A 17,975-nucleotide genomic window follows, 5' to 3' on the forward strand; every position below is an offset into this window, starting at 1 on the left:
GGCTTGGGTCCAACCTATTTGAAGGCTCACCTGCTCCCACATACTCCACCCCACACCCTCAGGTCCTCTGGGAGAAATCTATTGCAGCCTTTAAAGCCCAGACTAACTGCTCCCTCCCAGAGGGCCTTCTCTGCAATTGCTCCCAAACTATGGAACGGTCTGCCAGACAAGATCCATCAAATTGCCAGCTTAGACAGCTTTAAAAAAGCTGTCAAGATGGATCTCTTCCGGCAGGCCTTCCTGAATAAAGTGCCCGGCCACAGAATGACTGCCCCCCGCATCATGGATCAGCCACCGCTCTGTCCTCACTGTATTTTTATTGTGGTTTTAATAGATGTTTTAATTGTAACTTGTTTAATCCTGTTTTAAGGTGGGGGGGGGGATTTGGGACTTCAATTTGTAAATGTGGATTTTAACGTGTTGTAGCCGCTTTGATTGTCCTGTCACAGAAAAGCGGGATATAAATAAAAGTTTTATTTTATTATTATTTATTGTAGGTTTACACAGCATAAGCCTGATGCTGGATCTTGGCCTTTATTTGCCAGCGTATCTGTACAAGGCTAGGGAGGAGAGCAAAGCATGGATCCCTCTTCAGTGTCCAAGAGACTTCCAAGCATTATGATAAAAGTGCTCCCTTAGTCAAGATTTATAGCCATTTCTCATGTGCTATCCTATTTCCAATTATTCTTCCCTGAATATTCATAAATGCGGTACCCTTTACATCATCTGTAGTCAATAAATGCATCATAAATTCCAAATGAAAAGGGCTTGTTTTATTAGATTCCTTCCCAGTTAATCCTTCATAGTGATTTCATGCTCTTCTCAGAAGTCTGTAAGGTTTTTCTTTCTTTCATTCTTTCTATGTCATATTACAGAGTGGTGCAGCCATTTGTAATCCTAATCCAGCTCCGTTTCAACAAGAAACAACATCCATCAGCTCTGACCAAACCAGATGCCATCAATCACGGCATCTTTAAACATTGTTCTATGATAATATAGCCATTCTTCAGGATGCTGCTCACTTTGCATTACACCGTTATAAATTAATGATGTCAGGAATGCGGACAGCAGACCAATTAATTTTCATTATTATTTTTAAGAAATGACTTCAGGAGCTGGCAACTCCTCCAGCCATGATGCTCAGCTGGTCAAAAGAGATCAGAGGCATAAGGAATTTGGTGGCTCCCTCTTGGCACTGGCTGGAATTCAAAATTGCACTTACAAATTCACTAACCTAGAGTAATGCATCCATATAACGTCTAGATCAGTGGTCCCCAAACTCTGGTCCTCCAAGTGTTTCGGACTTCAGCTCCCAGAATTCTTGACTGTGTGCCAAGCTGGTTGGGGCTTTTGGAAACTGGAGTCCAAAACATCTAGAGGACCAAGGTTTGGGGACCGCTGGTCTAGATCAAGAGTGGCAATAGTACTACTCTATTATGTTTTGGTCAGACCTCACTTGGAATCCTGTGTCCAGTTCTGGGCACCAGAATTCAAAAAGAATATCTCCAAGATATCTCATCATGAATATGCAAATATTTAAACATGGCTGTCATGTTATCCTTTAACCTTCTGTTCTCTAGGTTAAGTATTTGAAGGGGTGTCATACTGAGGATGGAGCAAACTTGTTTTCTGCTGCTCCAGGGAATAGGACCAAGAGTAATGGATGCAAGCTCCAGGAACAGAGATTCCACCTAACCTTAGGAAGAACTTCCTGATGGTAAAAGCTGTTTGACAGTGGAACACACTCCCTCAGAGTGTGGTGGAATCTCCTTTGGAGGTCTTTAAACAGATGCTGGATGGCCATCTGTCAGGGATGCTTTGATTGTGAGTTCCTGCATGGCAGGGAGTTGGAATGGATGGCCCTTGGGGTCTCTATGATTCTATTATTCTAATAGCAAAGATGCATACCAGGACATTGGCAAGAATATCCAATGTGCATCAAGACTAATGTGCACTGGTGTGCAATACATATTGGTATGCATAATGCACATTGGGTACTTTGTAACTCTGCTACATAGTACCATAACTGGATACAGACATTACAAAACTTCCTAGTTACCTAAGTCCACTTATGGAGATGATACAGAATGCTGGTACTGTACTGCTCTTTTGATATGAGTCAGGCCATTGGCCTAGCTAACCTAATGTTGTTAGCTCTGACTGGGAGCCATTGCTTTTTCCAAGGTTTCAGGCACAGATTCTTTTCCAGGCCTAGCTGGAGTTTCCTGGTCTGCCTTCCTTTGGGAAAAGGAGAGACATCTCCCATCCGAAGCCTAACGGAGTCAAACCCTGCTCCACTTCTGAGCTCTTTCAAGGTTCATGCATCATGCAAGGTTCATGATCTCCAGTGCAAGTTTTTGGTTTTTGCAGAATACAGAAGATCATTTACTTTGGCTCCCAGAATAACAAGGAGAAAAAGGGGGGGCAGGGGAACGGCCTGAGCTCATTAGGAGATAAAGCAACCTGCCTGGCGCATGGGAGAAGGAAGAGAAGGGGAATTTTCTTTTTAATCATCCTTATTACTGTACCTCTTCTTGGCAGCCAGCAATTGTTGCTCTAATGCTCCTCGGTGACACACAGAATTGGATACTGATTTCCTTTGTCTCCCACCCTTTTTAAATCTCAAAGTGACCCATCTTCTCTGCAACCCCCCCCCCCCAGCCTGGTGCCTTTCTTCCAGCTGGAGACGATCCTAGAAATTAGAAACTATTTAGCAACGTCCAAGACGTCAGTTCAGTTCTGACACTGCGCTGATGAATTCGACGCTCTCCTGTGTTTGCTCCAAAGCAAATCAGATTTTTTTTTGTTAAGGGTGAAGAGGTAATGGAGTTATTCCAGGCTCTTCCTCATCACCTGGAGATTAGCTTTCCTCCACTCTGCTGTCCTCCAAAAGTGTTGGATGAAACCTTCCATAATCCCCCAACCAGAGCTGGTTGGGGGGTTATGGGCATGGATCACAAGAAAAGACAATAATGCTTGGAAAGGTGGCTGGAAGCAGAAAGATTGGAAGCTCTGGTTGGGGGATTATGGGTATTTTCATGCCATACCTCTGGAAAGCATGTTCTAGTGTTAGAGGCAGAAAGTGCCAAGAAAGACAGACTACAGGGGTGTCAATCAAGTCAAGATCATTTGTGGGTAATCTAGGAAAGCCACTAGGGATGAAAGGAAACCCCCCATTGCAAGATCTCAGCTGTTTCAAAACCATAATGAGAAGTCAGCAGCCATAACAGCAAACGCTAGAAGGGAAAGGTGCTACTTAAGCCAGTCAAAAATGCAAATAAACCCAAGAGCATGAGAAAATTGAGAGATAGGTCAAGCAAATTCTCTAAGAACTGCTAGCAATTGCTAGGAGATTTAGACCCCCTCCACCCTGACCTTGAGACATGGGATGGTTAAATAAAATGACAACAGCAACAACAACAACAACAACAACAACAACAACAACAACAACATTACTTCTACAGTGTAGATGCACCCACAATGTTTTTGTTGTTATCAACTGCCCTCGAAGGCAACCCTGACGCATGGTGTGGATGAGGCATCTCCAAGCCCCACTGTCTTTCACTGCTTTGCTTAGGTCTTGCAAATTCAGGCCCGTGACTTTCCTAATTGAGTCTATCCAAACAAACAAACAAAACAAACAGCTTCATTTATATACTGCTTCATACTGAACAATCAGTGTCTAAGCGATTTACAGCTGTAAGCTAATTTGCCCCCAACAATCTGGGTCCTCATTTTAGCGACCTCCTCAGAAGGATGCAAGCCTGAGTCAAGCCTGAGCCCTTTTGCTGGTATTGAACTAGCAGCCTTATGGTTTTGAGTGAGTGTCTGCAGGACAGGCATTGAACCACTGCGCCACCATCTGGCATGTGGTCTTCCTCTCTTTCTACTTCCAGCCACCTTTCCAAGCATTATTGTCTTTTCCAGTGATCCATGCCTTCTCATTATGTGACTGAAATACAACAGCCTCGGTTTGATCATCTTGTCTTTCAATGCGATATCTGGCTTCATCTATTCAAAAACCCATTTGTTTGTCTTGTTGGCTGCCCACTGTATCCTCAGCACTCTTCTCCAGCATCACATCTCCAATGATTTGGTTTTCTTCATGCCTTATGAGGAGACACTTAGGGAGCTGGGGATGTTTAGCCTGGAGAAGAGATGGTTAAGAGGTGATATGATAGCCCTGTTTAAATACTTGAAGATTACTAATGAGGTAGCATTGCATAGCCACCACATAACCAGTAACCTTTCAGTTACTCTCCATCTTTTCAGTGAAAGATCTCAGCCAGTGTGGGTGCATCTATACTGTAGAAATAATAATAATAATAATAATAATAATAATATAAAGATTTATTTCTAGCCCGCCTTATCACAGAGAATCCAGGCGGGTTACAACAGTAAAATACATCAAAGTTACAATAAAATCCAAGGAGAAAACAATCCCTATACCCAGCCACCCCCATTCCCAATGCTAAAACAGGATTAAACAGTCATAGTATAAAAGCATTAAAAACAGTAAAAACATTTAAAAACATTCAACTAGAATTTGGAGGAAAATAAGCAGACAAGAAGGCATTTTTCATAATTGTGATCATGTTCATGTCAGGTTCGTATCCAGATTTATATCTATATTTCTATATCTATATCTCTATATCTCAATGCCTGGGAACACCATCCTGTTCAGGGAAGCGTTCCCAGGCCTTGCATAATCGTCACTTGCTATTTGATGTTCTTTTGGTGCCTGTTTTATTGAATCATTTCCTATATTGCTATGTATTTTATATGTATTATCCTACTAGAGAGGCCCCTTCCCCACCACCACTCCCTTCTCCTTTTGTGTCGAGTCTTTTTAGATTGTAAGCCTGAGGGCAGGGAACCGTCCAATTAAAAAGATTGTATGTACAGCACTGTGTAAATTTACAGCGCTTTATAAATAAAGGTTAATAATAAATAATAATAATAATATCTGGGGAGGGTAACTAAGTTGGAAAGGCCTGCTGGAAGAGATCTGTCTTGAGTGCTTTCTTAAAAGCTGTCAGAGTGGGAATGTAGTGGATCTCCTCCGGCCGGTCGTTCCATAGTTTTGGAGCAGTAGTAGAAAAAGCCCTCTGGGAAACTGATGTCAGCCTAGATCTCTTTGGCTGTAATAAATTCTTCCCAGAGGACCTTAATGTGCGGGACGGACAATACGGAAGAAGGTGTTCCCTCAAGTATTCTGGACCCATATAGGGCTTTAAGAGTAACCACCAGCATCTTATACCTTGCCCGGAAACTAAAGTTTGACACCACTTTAACTGCCATGGTTCCATTCTACAGAATCCTGGGATTTTGTGATGCTCTAGCACTCTTTGGCAGAGAAGCCTAAAGACCTTGCAAAACTACAGTTCCCAGGATTCCATAGGAAGGAGCTATAGCACTGAAAGTGTTGTCTTCTTGTTGGTGGTGGTGTGTGCCTTCATGTCACACAGCATTATTTCTACAGTGTCTATGCAGCCTCAGAAGAAGGGAAGGGCAAAACTCCTTGGAGTTGTTCTTGCCCTGATATTAGAAATACAGAATTGTGCTTTTTTAAAAAAGCACTTCCTTGGGTTCCTACATTTAACTGTCATGAAAGAGAAGTGAATGAAATATATTCTTCTATAAGGTTTTCTTAGGAATATGGGCATGGAGAATGCCTCTAAGAAAATGAGTAGATAAAGGTCTCACTGAGGAGCATCGCTGCTCTTTTGCCACAGGAATATTCCAATTACAGTCGGCCCTCCACATTTGCAACTTGGACTTTTGCAGATTTGATCATTCACAGATTTGAGTAAACGTCCGCTCTAGGAATCTCTAGGTCCTCCAGTGCAATTCTGCCAGTAGTTGACCACTGAAAGACCTATATGTAGAGAGATCTTGCCTCACCTTTGAAACTAACTGAAAGAAGTTAGTTTCATGAGCTTTCGTAGACTCGTCTACTTCCTCAGATGCATTTGGAAGTAGACTTAAGTCTACAAAAGCTCATGCTGCCAACTTCTATCTTTCAGTTAGTCTCAAAGGTGCTACAAGATCTCTCTACATAACTGCTTCTACAGACTATCACAGCTACATCTTTAAGCTGGAGGACCTAGTATTATTTCTACAGTGTAGATGCACTCTGCGTCTCTCCCTAAGCATTTGGGTCCCTTCTCCTGGGGTTATATCCAGAGGTGAACTGACAAATGACCCATCTTTGTCTACAGTTCAGGAGGTTAGCAGGAGAGCTGAGCGAAAGAATAGCAAAGAAAAAGATCCCAATGAGATCAATTGTTGGAATCATGCAGAAAGCTGCAAGCTCTGTCTCAGGCTGATATATGGCAGGCAGAGCGGGCATGATTTAAACAGTTCCATCTTATTAATGAGGCCTGTTTGGGCAGTGGAAGTCGACAGCAACATCAACAATGAGGATAATATCTCAGAATGAAATAACTCAGCTGCCTCCATCCATATTCTCCTGTCAAATAAATGGAGTCTGGGAACCAGAAGTTTATTATTATTATTATTTAAGTGAGTGATGCTGGATTTGGGGTCTCTGCAGGAGCTTCATGCTGAGTGAGAGAACTCAGATCACATTTAATCAAGATTCTATAGCAATCGCAATAGCATTTACATATCTATACCGCTTATCCGTGAAGTCAGCACTCTCTGAATGGTTTACGATCTGTAAGCCAATTGCCTCCAACAAACTCATTGTACTGACCTACAAAAGGATGGAAGGCTGAGTCAACCTTGGACCCTGGGATCAAACTCACAACCTTGTGGTTGCATTTAACCATTGCACTACCTTATTGAAACTGGATTCTCACCCGTGACCTGTCTCAAGCTAGGATGTTTATACTTTCACAGTCATTGCTGCCCCAAGGAACATCATTAAAGTTTGTGCAGAAGTGATAGACTTGGAGCAGAATCCTATTAGTGGCTTGTACACATATAACCGATTTGTTCTTGGATTTTGTAAGATATTTAGTCTTCTCTGTCAGAGAGAACTACGTGTCCCAGATTTCCATAGAATGGAGCCATGACAGTTAAAGCAATATCAACGTGCACTGATTCTACATCTTGGCAGCAGCCTAAGAGGTGACATGATAGCTATCTTTAGGCACCTGTAGGGATGTCATATGGAGGATGGAGCGAGCTTGTTTTCTGCCACTCCAGGGACTGGAACAAGAACCAGAGGGTTCAAATTACAAAAAAGAGAGTCCACCTAAACATTAGGAAGAACGTCTTGGCTGTTTGAGAGTGGAATATGAGCTTAGTTGGAGAGTAGAGCTCTTGCCTTCTTAGGCAACTCTAGGTGGCATCAACCAGAGTGTAGTCTCTAGATTGAAGGGAGTCATAGTGCCACTCTGTTCTGCTTTGGTCAGACCTCACCTGTGGTCTATGTCCATTTCTGGCTATGAAGGGCATTGACAGAATGGAAGATGTCCAGAGGAGGGCAGACCAAAGTGGTTAAAGGTCTAGAGACCAAAGAGGAATGACTGAAGGAGCTGAGTATGTTTAGCTTGGAGAAGAGAAGATGGAGAGATGATACGATAGCTGTCTTTAAACATCTGAAGGGCTGTCAGGTGGAAGATGGAACAAGCTTGTCTTTTGCTGCTCCAGAGACCGGAACACAAGCCTATCAGTTCAAAGTGCAAGAAGAAACATTGAATATTAGGAAGAATTTCTTTACTGCAAGAGCTGCTTGAGAGTGAAATAGACTGCTTTGGAGGTCTCTAAACAGAGGTTGGATGGGTCTCTTTCAGGAATGCATTAGTTGGGTATTCCTACTTGGCATTCTTAATGGTCCTTGGTGTCCCTTCCAACTCAAACATTCTATGATGTTATGCTTTTATATAAGGCTGCATCTACATTGCAGAATTAATACGTCTGACACTGTTTTAGCTGTCAAGGCTCAGTGCTATAGACTTTCTGGCATTTTGGATTTGTGATATATTTAGCCTTCTCTGTCAGAAAGCTCTGGTGCCACAACAAACTACAGATCCAAGCTTTCAAAGGTTGGAGCCATGGCAGTTAAAGCAGTTTCAAACTATATTAATTCTGCAGCATGGTAGCAGCCTATGTACTGAGGTCCAAGGTGTTCTGCAAGTGTAACATCCCTCAGTTTTTCAACACACCTGTAGCCTGCTTTTTCTCATGACTGGGAAAGTTGAGACATTCCTATATAACTATGAGCTTGTGGCTTTTGTCTCTCCCAGGTCCTGGACAATCTAGAGAGCCACCTGAAGAAGTCAGAATATTTCCGTTTCCTTTGGTTCCCCCACAGTGAAAATGTTAGCGTCATCTACCAAGATCACACCAACAAGGTAAATCCACCATCTTGCAGCCCAGGGCAAAAAGTCTGTTGTGGGAGCCAAAGGTAAGGAGGCCACATGTATAAGTTCCCCATTGATGGGGATAACCACGCTATCAGGTTTCACTTGGAATGCTGTGTCCAGTCCTAACCACCATATAGAGTCATTGCTATATAAATACTATATGCTGCTGACTCAGAGGGTGGTGGAGTCTCCTTCTTTGGAGGTCTTTAAACTGAGCCTGGATGGTCATCTGTCACAGGGAGGGTTGGGACTTGCTGCATGGCAAAAGGAAGTTGGATTGGATGGCCCTTGGGGTCTCTTCCAATTCTAGGATTCTATGATTCTGGTGTGTGCGAATGGCGTCTGTGACCATGGCATCCTTGACCTGCATCTCTTGTCCTTGGTGTCTTTTTTGCAGCCCCCCTGTTCCTCAGCTAACTGGTTTTGGGACTATGCCATCGGCTATTACCTGTTGGAGTTCCTTCTTTGGATCAGGTGAGTTTCTGTGTGGATTTACAGCACAGAGCCAGGAGGAAAATGCAGTCAAATCAAGTATAGTCTTCACCCTCTGAGAGTGAGAGAGTGGGACTTGACCAAGGCCACCTAGTGGGTTTCTATAGCTGAGCTGGGTTTCGAACCATGGACTCCTAGAATCCCAGAAGTTGCAACTACCACACCATACTGGGCCTCAGTTAGAAGTTACCCAAATATAGCTTTCAAATGTCTATGTGGACGCAACAAGTAAATGTTTTGAGTAGATAACTCAAATGCTTCCTGCTTACCTTCTGCGTTTTTTAGTTCATCTCATACTGGGAATTCAGCACCGCTGTTTGGAGAACTCTGCCAAAAGATATCCAGGGCGGGGTAGCTGTGTTGGCCATATAGCAAAGTACTGCATGGTCCCAAATCCATCAAACAATGATACCTTTATTGGAGCAGCAAAAATGCACATTATACATGCTGCAACTTTTGAAGCTCCACTGGTTTCTTCATCAGGCAAGGTGCTGAAAATCATACAGGAGAAAAAGAATTAAAAACTGAAGATGTTAGTCATAGGCCTGCATTTGTTCTCGTTCTCAGTTCAGGTGTTTTGGAAGGGTATTCCTGCAGGTGGGATCCTCCTCCTCCTGGCCATGTGGGTGCTGGGAGATTCAGTCCAAGAAACAAACAAGATGAAAGACTACTGCTTTGAGATCCAGTTTGTCTCAAATCCTTTGTGAGGCCACAAACCCCTTTGTTAGGAAGAGAACACTGAATTTCTCTTAGGGGTGCCATCAGTCGGAAACAACTTGAAGGCACACAAGAACAACAACAGCAACAATAACAACAGCTGCAGCAGCAAGCAAACCTTGAGTAGAATACTAGCTATCCTAGATAATATTTGTTCTTCAATATAATGTAGTGGTTCTCTGGGTGTTTTAGACTTCAACTCCCAGAATTCCTGACTGTTTGCCAATCTGGCTGGGGCTTCTGGGAGTTGAAGTCTAAAACACCCGGAAGACCAAAGTTTGCGAATCACTGATATAATGGGTTCTCTTCCACACTATAAATTATTATTGGTGTTGATGCTGCTGCTGCTGCTGCTGTTGTTGTAGTTATATTTGTTTCCCGTCTTTCTCCCAAAATTGAGACTCAAGGTGGCTGACAATTTTTAAAAGAACTGTACAGCTAAAACACACAAAAAGTGAATAGTAAAATGGTATTAAACGAATCACAGTATTTAAACAGTTTAAACCTATACTTTAAAAAATAAAGCACAATTAAAAAGATGAAAAGCTGTTAAGAAGAATGCAGCACCCTCTTTGGCTCTCCAGATGTTGCTGGATTGTGACTTCCAGTATGCCTCAGCATTGGTTATACTGGCTAGGGTTAATGCGAGTTACCATCTAGCAACATCTGAAGGGCTGCACAATTCCCACCCATGCTTCAAATTAACCTCATTGAACACATTCACACACATTTACTTCCATTGTAAATCTATGGGATTGTTCCTCACTTCAGATCAGACTAGAAGTGTGATGGCCAGTGTTGTGCTGCCATCTTCTGGACAACAGGTGAAAGGAACCACATGAGTCTTTTGTTTTGTTGGGGATTGTTTGTTTGTTTGTTTGTTCAAAGTTGCAGCAAGCAAATCAGGGTCTCCAAATAGTTCTTTGCAGACTGGCAGGGATTTCTAGTCAAAATCCAAAATCTTGCAGCTTTATGGTGGTGTAACTTCAGATCTACATGGTACAAAACTGCATGCAGCACAGTAGACAAGGACTAAGATCCAACATCAAGGTCCCATACCACAAATCCCTGCTTGCAAAGTTATGTGTTGGCTGTGTTACACAACCCTTGTGTTGAATGTCAAGACCAAATGCACAACCAAATATGAAGCTGAACGCACATCCAGAAGAGTATCCAAGTGCACAACTGAATGCATGCCTAATATAGATCTGCATGCATAGCTGCATGTGCAACTCCATTTGAATGGAATACAGACATTCTATATTGGACAAATATGTTCAGCTACTTCCAAAGGAAAGCTTCAACACAGCTAAGGCAGCATTAACTGTTGGAGGACACTCTGGACCTAGGATCTCTCTGATTCCCCCCTCCCCCAAAACTGGACAGTGGCGTACCCCAAGAAAATACTTTTCTAGCAGCACTACTCCAGCTACACTCCTCTTCAGAAATCCACATAAGCATAAGCAGGTCTACATCGGACAGAATTACCTCGGCTACCTCTGGAGTAGAATCATAGAATCATAGAATAATAGAGTTGGAAGAGACCGCAAGGACCATCCAGTCCAACCCCCTTCTGCCATGCAGGAAATCCAAATCAAAGCATTCCGGACAGATGGCCATCTAGTCTCTGCTTAAAGGCCTCCAAGGAAGGAGACTCCACTCCACTCCGAGGGGGAATTCTGGCCTCAAATTCCCCCTTACCTGATCTCTTTTGCTGTGGGGTTTTGGCTCTTGCCATGAACAATATAGGTGGTTGCCTTCCTACACAATACCTGTTCATTACCTAGTACCGCTGCTGAGGTCAGAAGGAGGTGCCAAGCCATGCAGCAGCAATGCCAGTCAGCTCACAGGGACTAGGAGTGAAAAGGCAGTCCCCATCATCGCTGCAAAGAGAGCCAAAAACCTGCAGCAAAAGGTGAATCATTTAAATGTGGATTAGAGGGAGGAAGCCCTGAACTGATTTAAGGTTTTGGACCTGCAATGGCAGTGCTGGGCAGCATGCAGGGACTGCAAGTGAAAGCAGCCGCTGTTGTTGCTGCAAAGAGCTGAAACCTGCAGCAAAAGGTGAATTTTTAAAAATTATTTCTTCTTCTTAAATTTGGACTGAATTCGCTTGTTTTACCTCTACACCACCAAAATGTTCCTGATGCAAAAACATGGAGACTTCTTGAGGAATGCATTGTTCTCTGCCTACAAAGAGGCCTGTGACCTCACTGGAATAGAGATACACTTGTCCCTCCATATTTGCCAGGGTTAGGGGCACAAGACCCCTAAGAACATGGAAAAACCACAAATAACAAAAGCTCCCATGTTTTTAACTTAAGAGGACACCTCTCTAGGAATTTCTAGGTCCTCCAGCACAACTCTGTGGTCAACGTCTGACAGACACTGGCCATAGAACTGCGCTGGAGGAGCTACAAAGGTCTAGTAGAGTGTCCTCTCTAGGAATCTCTAAGTCCTTCAGTGCGACTTTTGGTTCAAGTTGACCATAGAGTTGCACTGGAGGGGTTAGATATTCCTAGAGAGAACATATTTATCAAATCCGTGAATAATCAAATCCGCAAATATCACAGCCACAAATATGGAGGGATGACTGTATATTGGATTGCAAAAGAGGGGTCCCTGTTGAGATGCAACTAGACTTTAAATTTCCTGGACTTTGTCAATCTCCCTATTGCCAAATGGTCCGGAGTAGGAGGAGCCAGCCTGCGCAAAATATATCCTCCCCAGCATAACATCCTTACTAAGGACTGAAACAACATGCAGGCATCTACCATCTCCAATTGTGTTTTCCTCCTGTTTGGCTTGTAACATCTTGCCTGGTGAAGAAGCCCATGGAGCTTTGGAAGCTTGTTTACAAGTATATTGTGTGTTTTGGTTGGCCAATAAAGGTATCACTGATGGACTTTTGTTTGGATGTGTTAAATGGCCAACACAGCTATCCCTGAATATTTAAATGTGGATTAGAGCAAGGAAGCTCTACATCAGGTGCAGGCATGGTGAAGACAGTATGCACCCAATTCACAGTTTTCGGCCCTGCGTCCTGTAAGCAAAACGCAGTGATCCTGGGGGGGATCAGGGGAATTTGTCCATGTAGACAAGCCCTATGTTGGTGGGACCTGATGCTCTACCAATTTCATAGAGAATCTCTGCTTCTGATATCCAACTCTTTGTGCTGTTGATGCTGTTGTGTGCCTTCAATTCATTTACCATTTATGGAAATCCTAATCTGTTATGGGTTTTTCTTAGCATGATTTGTTCAGAAGGGGGCTCCTTCCCATTGCGTTCCTCTGAGGCTGAGAGTGTCCAAGGTTATCCAGTGGTTTCCAGGGCTAGGCAGGGATTTGAATCCTGGCCTGTCAAAGTCCTGGTCCAACACTCAAACTACTGCACCATGCTTGCTCTTCCTTCAAGGTGACTCCAACTTATGGTGACCCTCTCCTAGCATTTTCTTGGCAAGACAGATTCTGAAGAGGTTTTCCATGGCCTTCCTCTGAGGCTGAGAGAGTGGGGGACTTGCCCAAGGTCACCCAGTGGGTTTCCGTGGTTGAGCAAGGATCCAAATCCTTGGCTTACAAAAGGATGTCGTACCTAAAGACCTACATGTGGGGAGCCCCTTGCAAACTACGTATCGTGTAGAGCTCATGGGTTCTGTTCATGATGACTGGGTCTGCAGTAGCCAACATTACTTTTTAGTTTTCTTCAGTTAAACTCCTGCATTCCTGTCTGTCCCTGGCTTCCACTCCACCATAAGCATCTGAAAACGTAGACTAAAGTCTACAAAAGCTCTTGCTACAAACGTCTTTCTTTCTTTCTTTTTCTCAATTAGTCTGAAAGGTGCTACAAAATCTCTATACGTATTAATTCTACAGACTAACATGGCTATATCTTTAAGTTGCAAAAGGGTTGCTGAAATTCAAAAACGTTCCCAGGGAACAGAAAATATTGTATATACTCGTCTAGAAATCAAAAAATTTAAGCCCAAAAATAGGCTCCAAAATCCTAGATAGACGTATGTATGGGTCAATGCGGTAATACTTTTCTGTGAGCCTTGGGAAAGCTGTGGAGAAGGGAGGCAGGTGAGAGAGGAGAGAAATCGGAGATCTGTATCCCCTGTTTTGCAAGCCATCAGCCTTGGGGGAAATTGTGGGGAAAGGAAGGAAATTGGAGGTTTGTGTGCACGTTTTGCATGTCCAGACTGTGACCCTTGGGAGAAGTCCAGAGAGGGAGAAAGAGGGAGCAAAGTTGTGACTTTCCCCCCTCTCCATTTAGATCCTTTGTTACATGCCCCTCAGTTTGACCCTCGACTTATCCACAGGTCATATCAAAATCAATGATTTTGGCCCCAAAGCCTGCCCTCGACTTATACATGAGGTCAACTTATACATGAGTATATATGGTAATACAATTGGCCCTCTGTTTTCATGGGAGATCTGTTCCAGTGCCCCCCACAAAAATGGAGACTCGTTGATATTCAAGCCCCATAAGCTTGAATAGGGTGCATGCCCACAAGCGTGTGTGGAGTGCCCCCACGGGGGCGAGGCGCCCCATTGAAATTAACGGAGGTCACCCCTTATGAATATTCAGGATCTCAAGTCCATGAGAATGTTCTCTAGCATTCCATGTACCCATGACCTCAGATTTCTGTATATCCATCTTTCATGTCACCCTGTTTTTTTGCCTTCAGCACGTTCCTGCCATGCCTAGTTGGCTGGCTCAACCGCTTCTTCTTTTGGCTCCTCTTCACCAGCAAAGTGGAGAACGTCAACCTGAGCTACAAGATCTTCAATTATGAGTGCCGTTTCAAGCAGCATGTCCAGGATTGGGCCATTCCCATGTAAGACACCAAAGTTGGATTCCCTAAAGGGGGGTGGCTGGTAGGAAAAAACCAGTTGACGGGGGGGGGGGGGGGGGGTCCTGAACTATCTGGAGAAATGTTTGGAATTCAGATACTCTCACCAAAAATTCAGCAATGAACCCAGTGGTCAGTGGCCACTACTCCAGATAGGGTCTGACTTTATATAGAGGTAAATCTGAAAGAACAAGGAGCTTGAACAGGGAGTTAAATTATAGCATGGAGTAGTAGGGATTGAGCTCGTTTATTCACACTTTGGATAGCTCCTAGAAAAGACAAAGTTGCTTTGGCAATGGCCAAAGTCCCACAAGGATAGGGCAGAACAAGCCTGCAAAGTGTCCAAACCTTGCCACTTTGCTTTGTGCTTTTTTGGATAGTGTACCTCTTTACCTGCAACTTCTGCCACGCCACAAAAATAAAGCAATATGACCCCACTTAAACTTCCATGAATGAATAACTATGGAGTGCTGGGATTTGTAATTCTGAGCAGGATTGAACTATCTGGAGAAATGTTTGAAATGTGAAATGTTCAAAATAATAGATATATTATTTCTTGAATGTATATCAATCTATTCCTTTTGTGTCAGAGTTAGATAGCTCTGTACATTAAATCTATGATTCTATCATTCTACAATTCCTTACTGTACAGAGCTATCTGACAATGGGATGGGCTTCCCTGGAGGTTAGTGGACTTTCCATGTTTGGAGGTCTTTAAACTGAGGTTGGATAAATATTTCTCAGGCGTGCTCTAGGTGTATATTTCCCCATGGCAGGGGATTTGACTAGCTGGTCCTTGCAATCCTTTCCAGCTCTGTGGGGGACACTCACATGGGGACAGTTGGAAGTGTAAACAGGGTTTATCCCGTGAAAATTGCAAAATTCATGATTAAGATTTTCACACGTCGTGAAGAAAGTACCCTTACCCTGGAAATATCCCACAAAAATTGCACAATTGCGATAAAGTTTTTCACACAATGTCGCAATCAAAGGCGATTAAAGCACCATTAACCCGAGATTAACCAAGCAACTGGAAAATCCTGTGAATGATTTGTTGCTGTTTATTGCCTGGTTATTCCCTGGTTATTCCCAGGATAATGACTGCTGTGTGTGAAAATCTTAATTGCAATTTATTAGTAATTGCGCAATGTTCACAGGATAAACTCTGTTTAAATGTCCAATTTTCCTCCATATGATAAACTCCTATGATTCTGTACCATCATGACTCCTAGCTTCTCCCACTCCATGATGTTGTTTAATCCCTGGAACTAGATGAAGGTGCTTGGGGCCCTGGAGCACTTTCAAAACAGACTGATTTATGAAGGAGCAACTATCTTGTTGCAATGCCTGCTCCACTTTTGGGGCTTTTCTGCTGGGACCCTCAGAGCTGGCAGTGGGATTGGGATACCACTTGACAGAAACCTAGCCATTGCCTCTGCTTGGAAGCATCCTCCTGGCTTGACGGCTGGGTCTTGTGTTGCCCCTTTTGCAGTGAGAAAACCAAGGAGGCTCTTCTGGAGCTGAAGCGGGTCCTGGAAAGCAACCCAAAGGTGGTGGCCCACTACCCAGTGGAAGTACGCTTCACCCGGGGGGACAACATCCTGCTGAGCCCCTGTTTCCAGAGGGACAGCTGCTACATGAATATCATCATGTACAGGTACGCATGAGGCAGCCCAGTCCGGGCCATTTGACCTTTGGGATGGGTGGCATTCTCATCCAAGACCAACTAGGACTGCAGTAAACCTCAGTTATCTATGGGGAGAAAGGACAAACTGGGAGAGGCAAGAAAGTGCCGCCATCTGCATCTGAAGTGTTCATGGGAGACATTAGCTGGGGATGTTGTTGTTGTTGTGTGCCTTCAAGTTGTGTCTCACTTATGGCCACCCTAACCTTGACTTGTCACAGGGTTTCTTGGGGCTGAGAGTGTGTGATTTGCCCAAGGTGACTGAGGGGACTTCCATGGCTGAGCAAGGATTCAAACCCTGGTCTTCAGGATAGTGGTCCCATACTCCAACCACTACACCACGCTGGCCCTGGCTGCCATATTTATGCCACATTGTAAAATGCTCATGTGGCACAGGCTGCTTCTGCACTGTAGAATTAATGCAGTTTGAGACAGCTTTAACTGCCATGGCTGAATGCTATGGAATTCTGGGATTTGTAGTTTTGTGAGATATTTAGCCTTCTGTCAGAGAGCGCTGGTGCCGTGACAAAGTACAAATGCCAGGTTTCCATAGGATGGAGCCATGGCAGTTAAAGTGGTGTTGAACTGCATTAATTCTGCAGTGTGGCAGCAGCTACAGAATGTGTTTCTGGGAAGAAATGGCAGCCTTCCTCCCCCTCATTCTCTGCAGCCATCATGTCATATTGAGGATGGAGAAAGCTTGTTTTCTGCTGCTCCAGAGAGTAGGACCCATGGCAATGGATTCAAACTAGAGGAAAAGAGATTCCATCTCAAGATTAGGAGAAACGTCTTGACAGTAAGGGCTGTTTGACAGTGGAAGACACTCCTTCCTTGGAAGACACAATCTTTCCCCTGTGTCCTCCTTTAGACCCTACGGGAAAGACGTCCCACGCCTGGACTACTGGCTTGCCTATGAGGGCATCATGAAGAAGGTTGGAGGCAGACCACACTGGGCAAAGGTACCAGCGATGGGCAGCTTTAAATGTGTTTAATTTTGATGATGGTGGTGATGATGATGATGATTTCATTTATACTGCCTCTTTCTCCCAATAATAGGATTCAAGTTGGCTTACAATATATTTTAAATCAATGCAGATGTTTTTTAAAAACCTACCCACAAGCTTCAATAAAAATATAAAAGTTATTTAAAAGACAATTCAAACTATTTGCATCTCAGAGCTCTGATGGGCTCATAAAAGGAAACAGAATCATATAAAATTTACATAACCTTATTTTTTAAACAACACAGTAACAATAACAGAAATCTTGTTAATACATCTTTTATACTACACAGTTATAGCACCATGATTCCATTGAAGTTTCATGGCTACATTCTGTGGAATTCTGGGATTTGTAGTCCCCCTCTTCCTCTTCTGAATCTAGGGGTGCTTGTGCAGGACACAGTTATAGGACTGTGGTTCCACCTGAACTGTCTTGGCTGCATCCCATGGGATCCTGGGATTTGCAGTTTAGGGGTGAGCTTGTTAATCAGAGGAAGAAGAAAAATACAGTAGATTTTTGAGGCATTGATCCAAAATCAGAAGAGCACATTGTTCCAAAGATTTACACGAGACTTTGGAGGACAAATAGTAGTACCAGAGCTGCTGTGTTCAACAAATGGGAAGCAAACACTACAAAAATGTTCAGTCTTCTGTATGCTATTCAAAATGCTTAGCCTTAGACTGAACCATACAATTTCTTCTCCGGTAGTCCCAAAAAACTACCTCTCCAGTTTTCCAAAGATAGATTAGAAACCTCCTTCCAATTTGCACTAATTTCTAACCATGCCATTGCATATGTAAAATTAATGTACTTTTTTAATGCTGCACCTGGGAATCCTCATTGATAAGCAATGAGAGAAGTGCAATTCATGGCTGTATCTCTCAAAACTATA

General features: G+C 43.4%; 1 protein-coding gene across 1 annotated transcript in view; it reads left to right on the top strand.

Annotated features, from left to right (window-relative positions):
* LOC149310332 (L-gulonolactone oxidase-like) overlaps positions 1-17,975 on the top strand; it is a 75,150-nt gene that overhangs the window by 54,087 nt on the left and 3,088 nt on the right. Inside the window, exons 9-13 of the mRNA XM_089528371.1 lie at positions 8,217-8,324; positions 8,734-8,810; positions 14,233-14,382; positions 15,890-16,054; positions 16,950-17,040. Of these exons, the coding sequence (XP_089384497.1) occupies positions 8,217-8,324; positions 8,734-8,810; positions 14,233-14,382; positions 15,890-16,054; positions 16,950-17,040 (591 nt within the window). The remainder of the gene's footprint in view (positions 1-8,216; positions 8,325-8,733; positions 8,811-14,232; positions 14,383-15,889; positions 16,055-16,949; positions 17,041-17,975) is intronic.

Source organism: Sceloporus occidentalis, unplaced genomic scaffold (genome assembly GCF_023333645.1).
Source record: "Sceloporus occidentalis isolate IW3139 unplaced genomic scaffold, rSceOcc1.0.p SCAF_6, whole genome shotgun sequence".
Classification (NCBI taxonomy): Eukaryota; Metazoa; Chordata; class Lepidosauria; order Squamata; family Phrynosomatidae; genus Sceloporus; species Sceloporus occidentalis.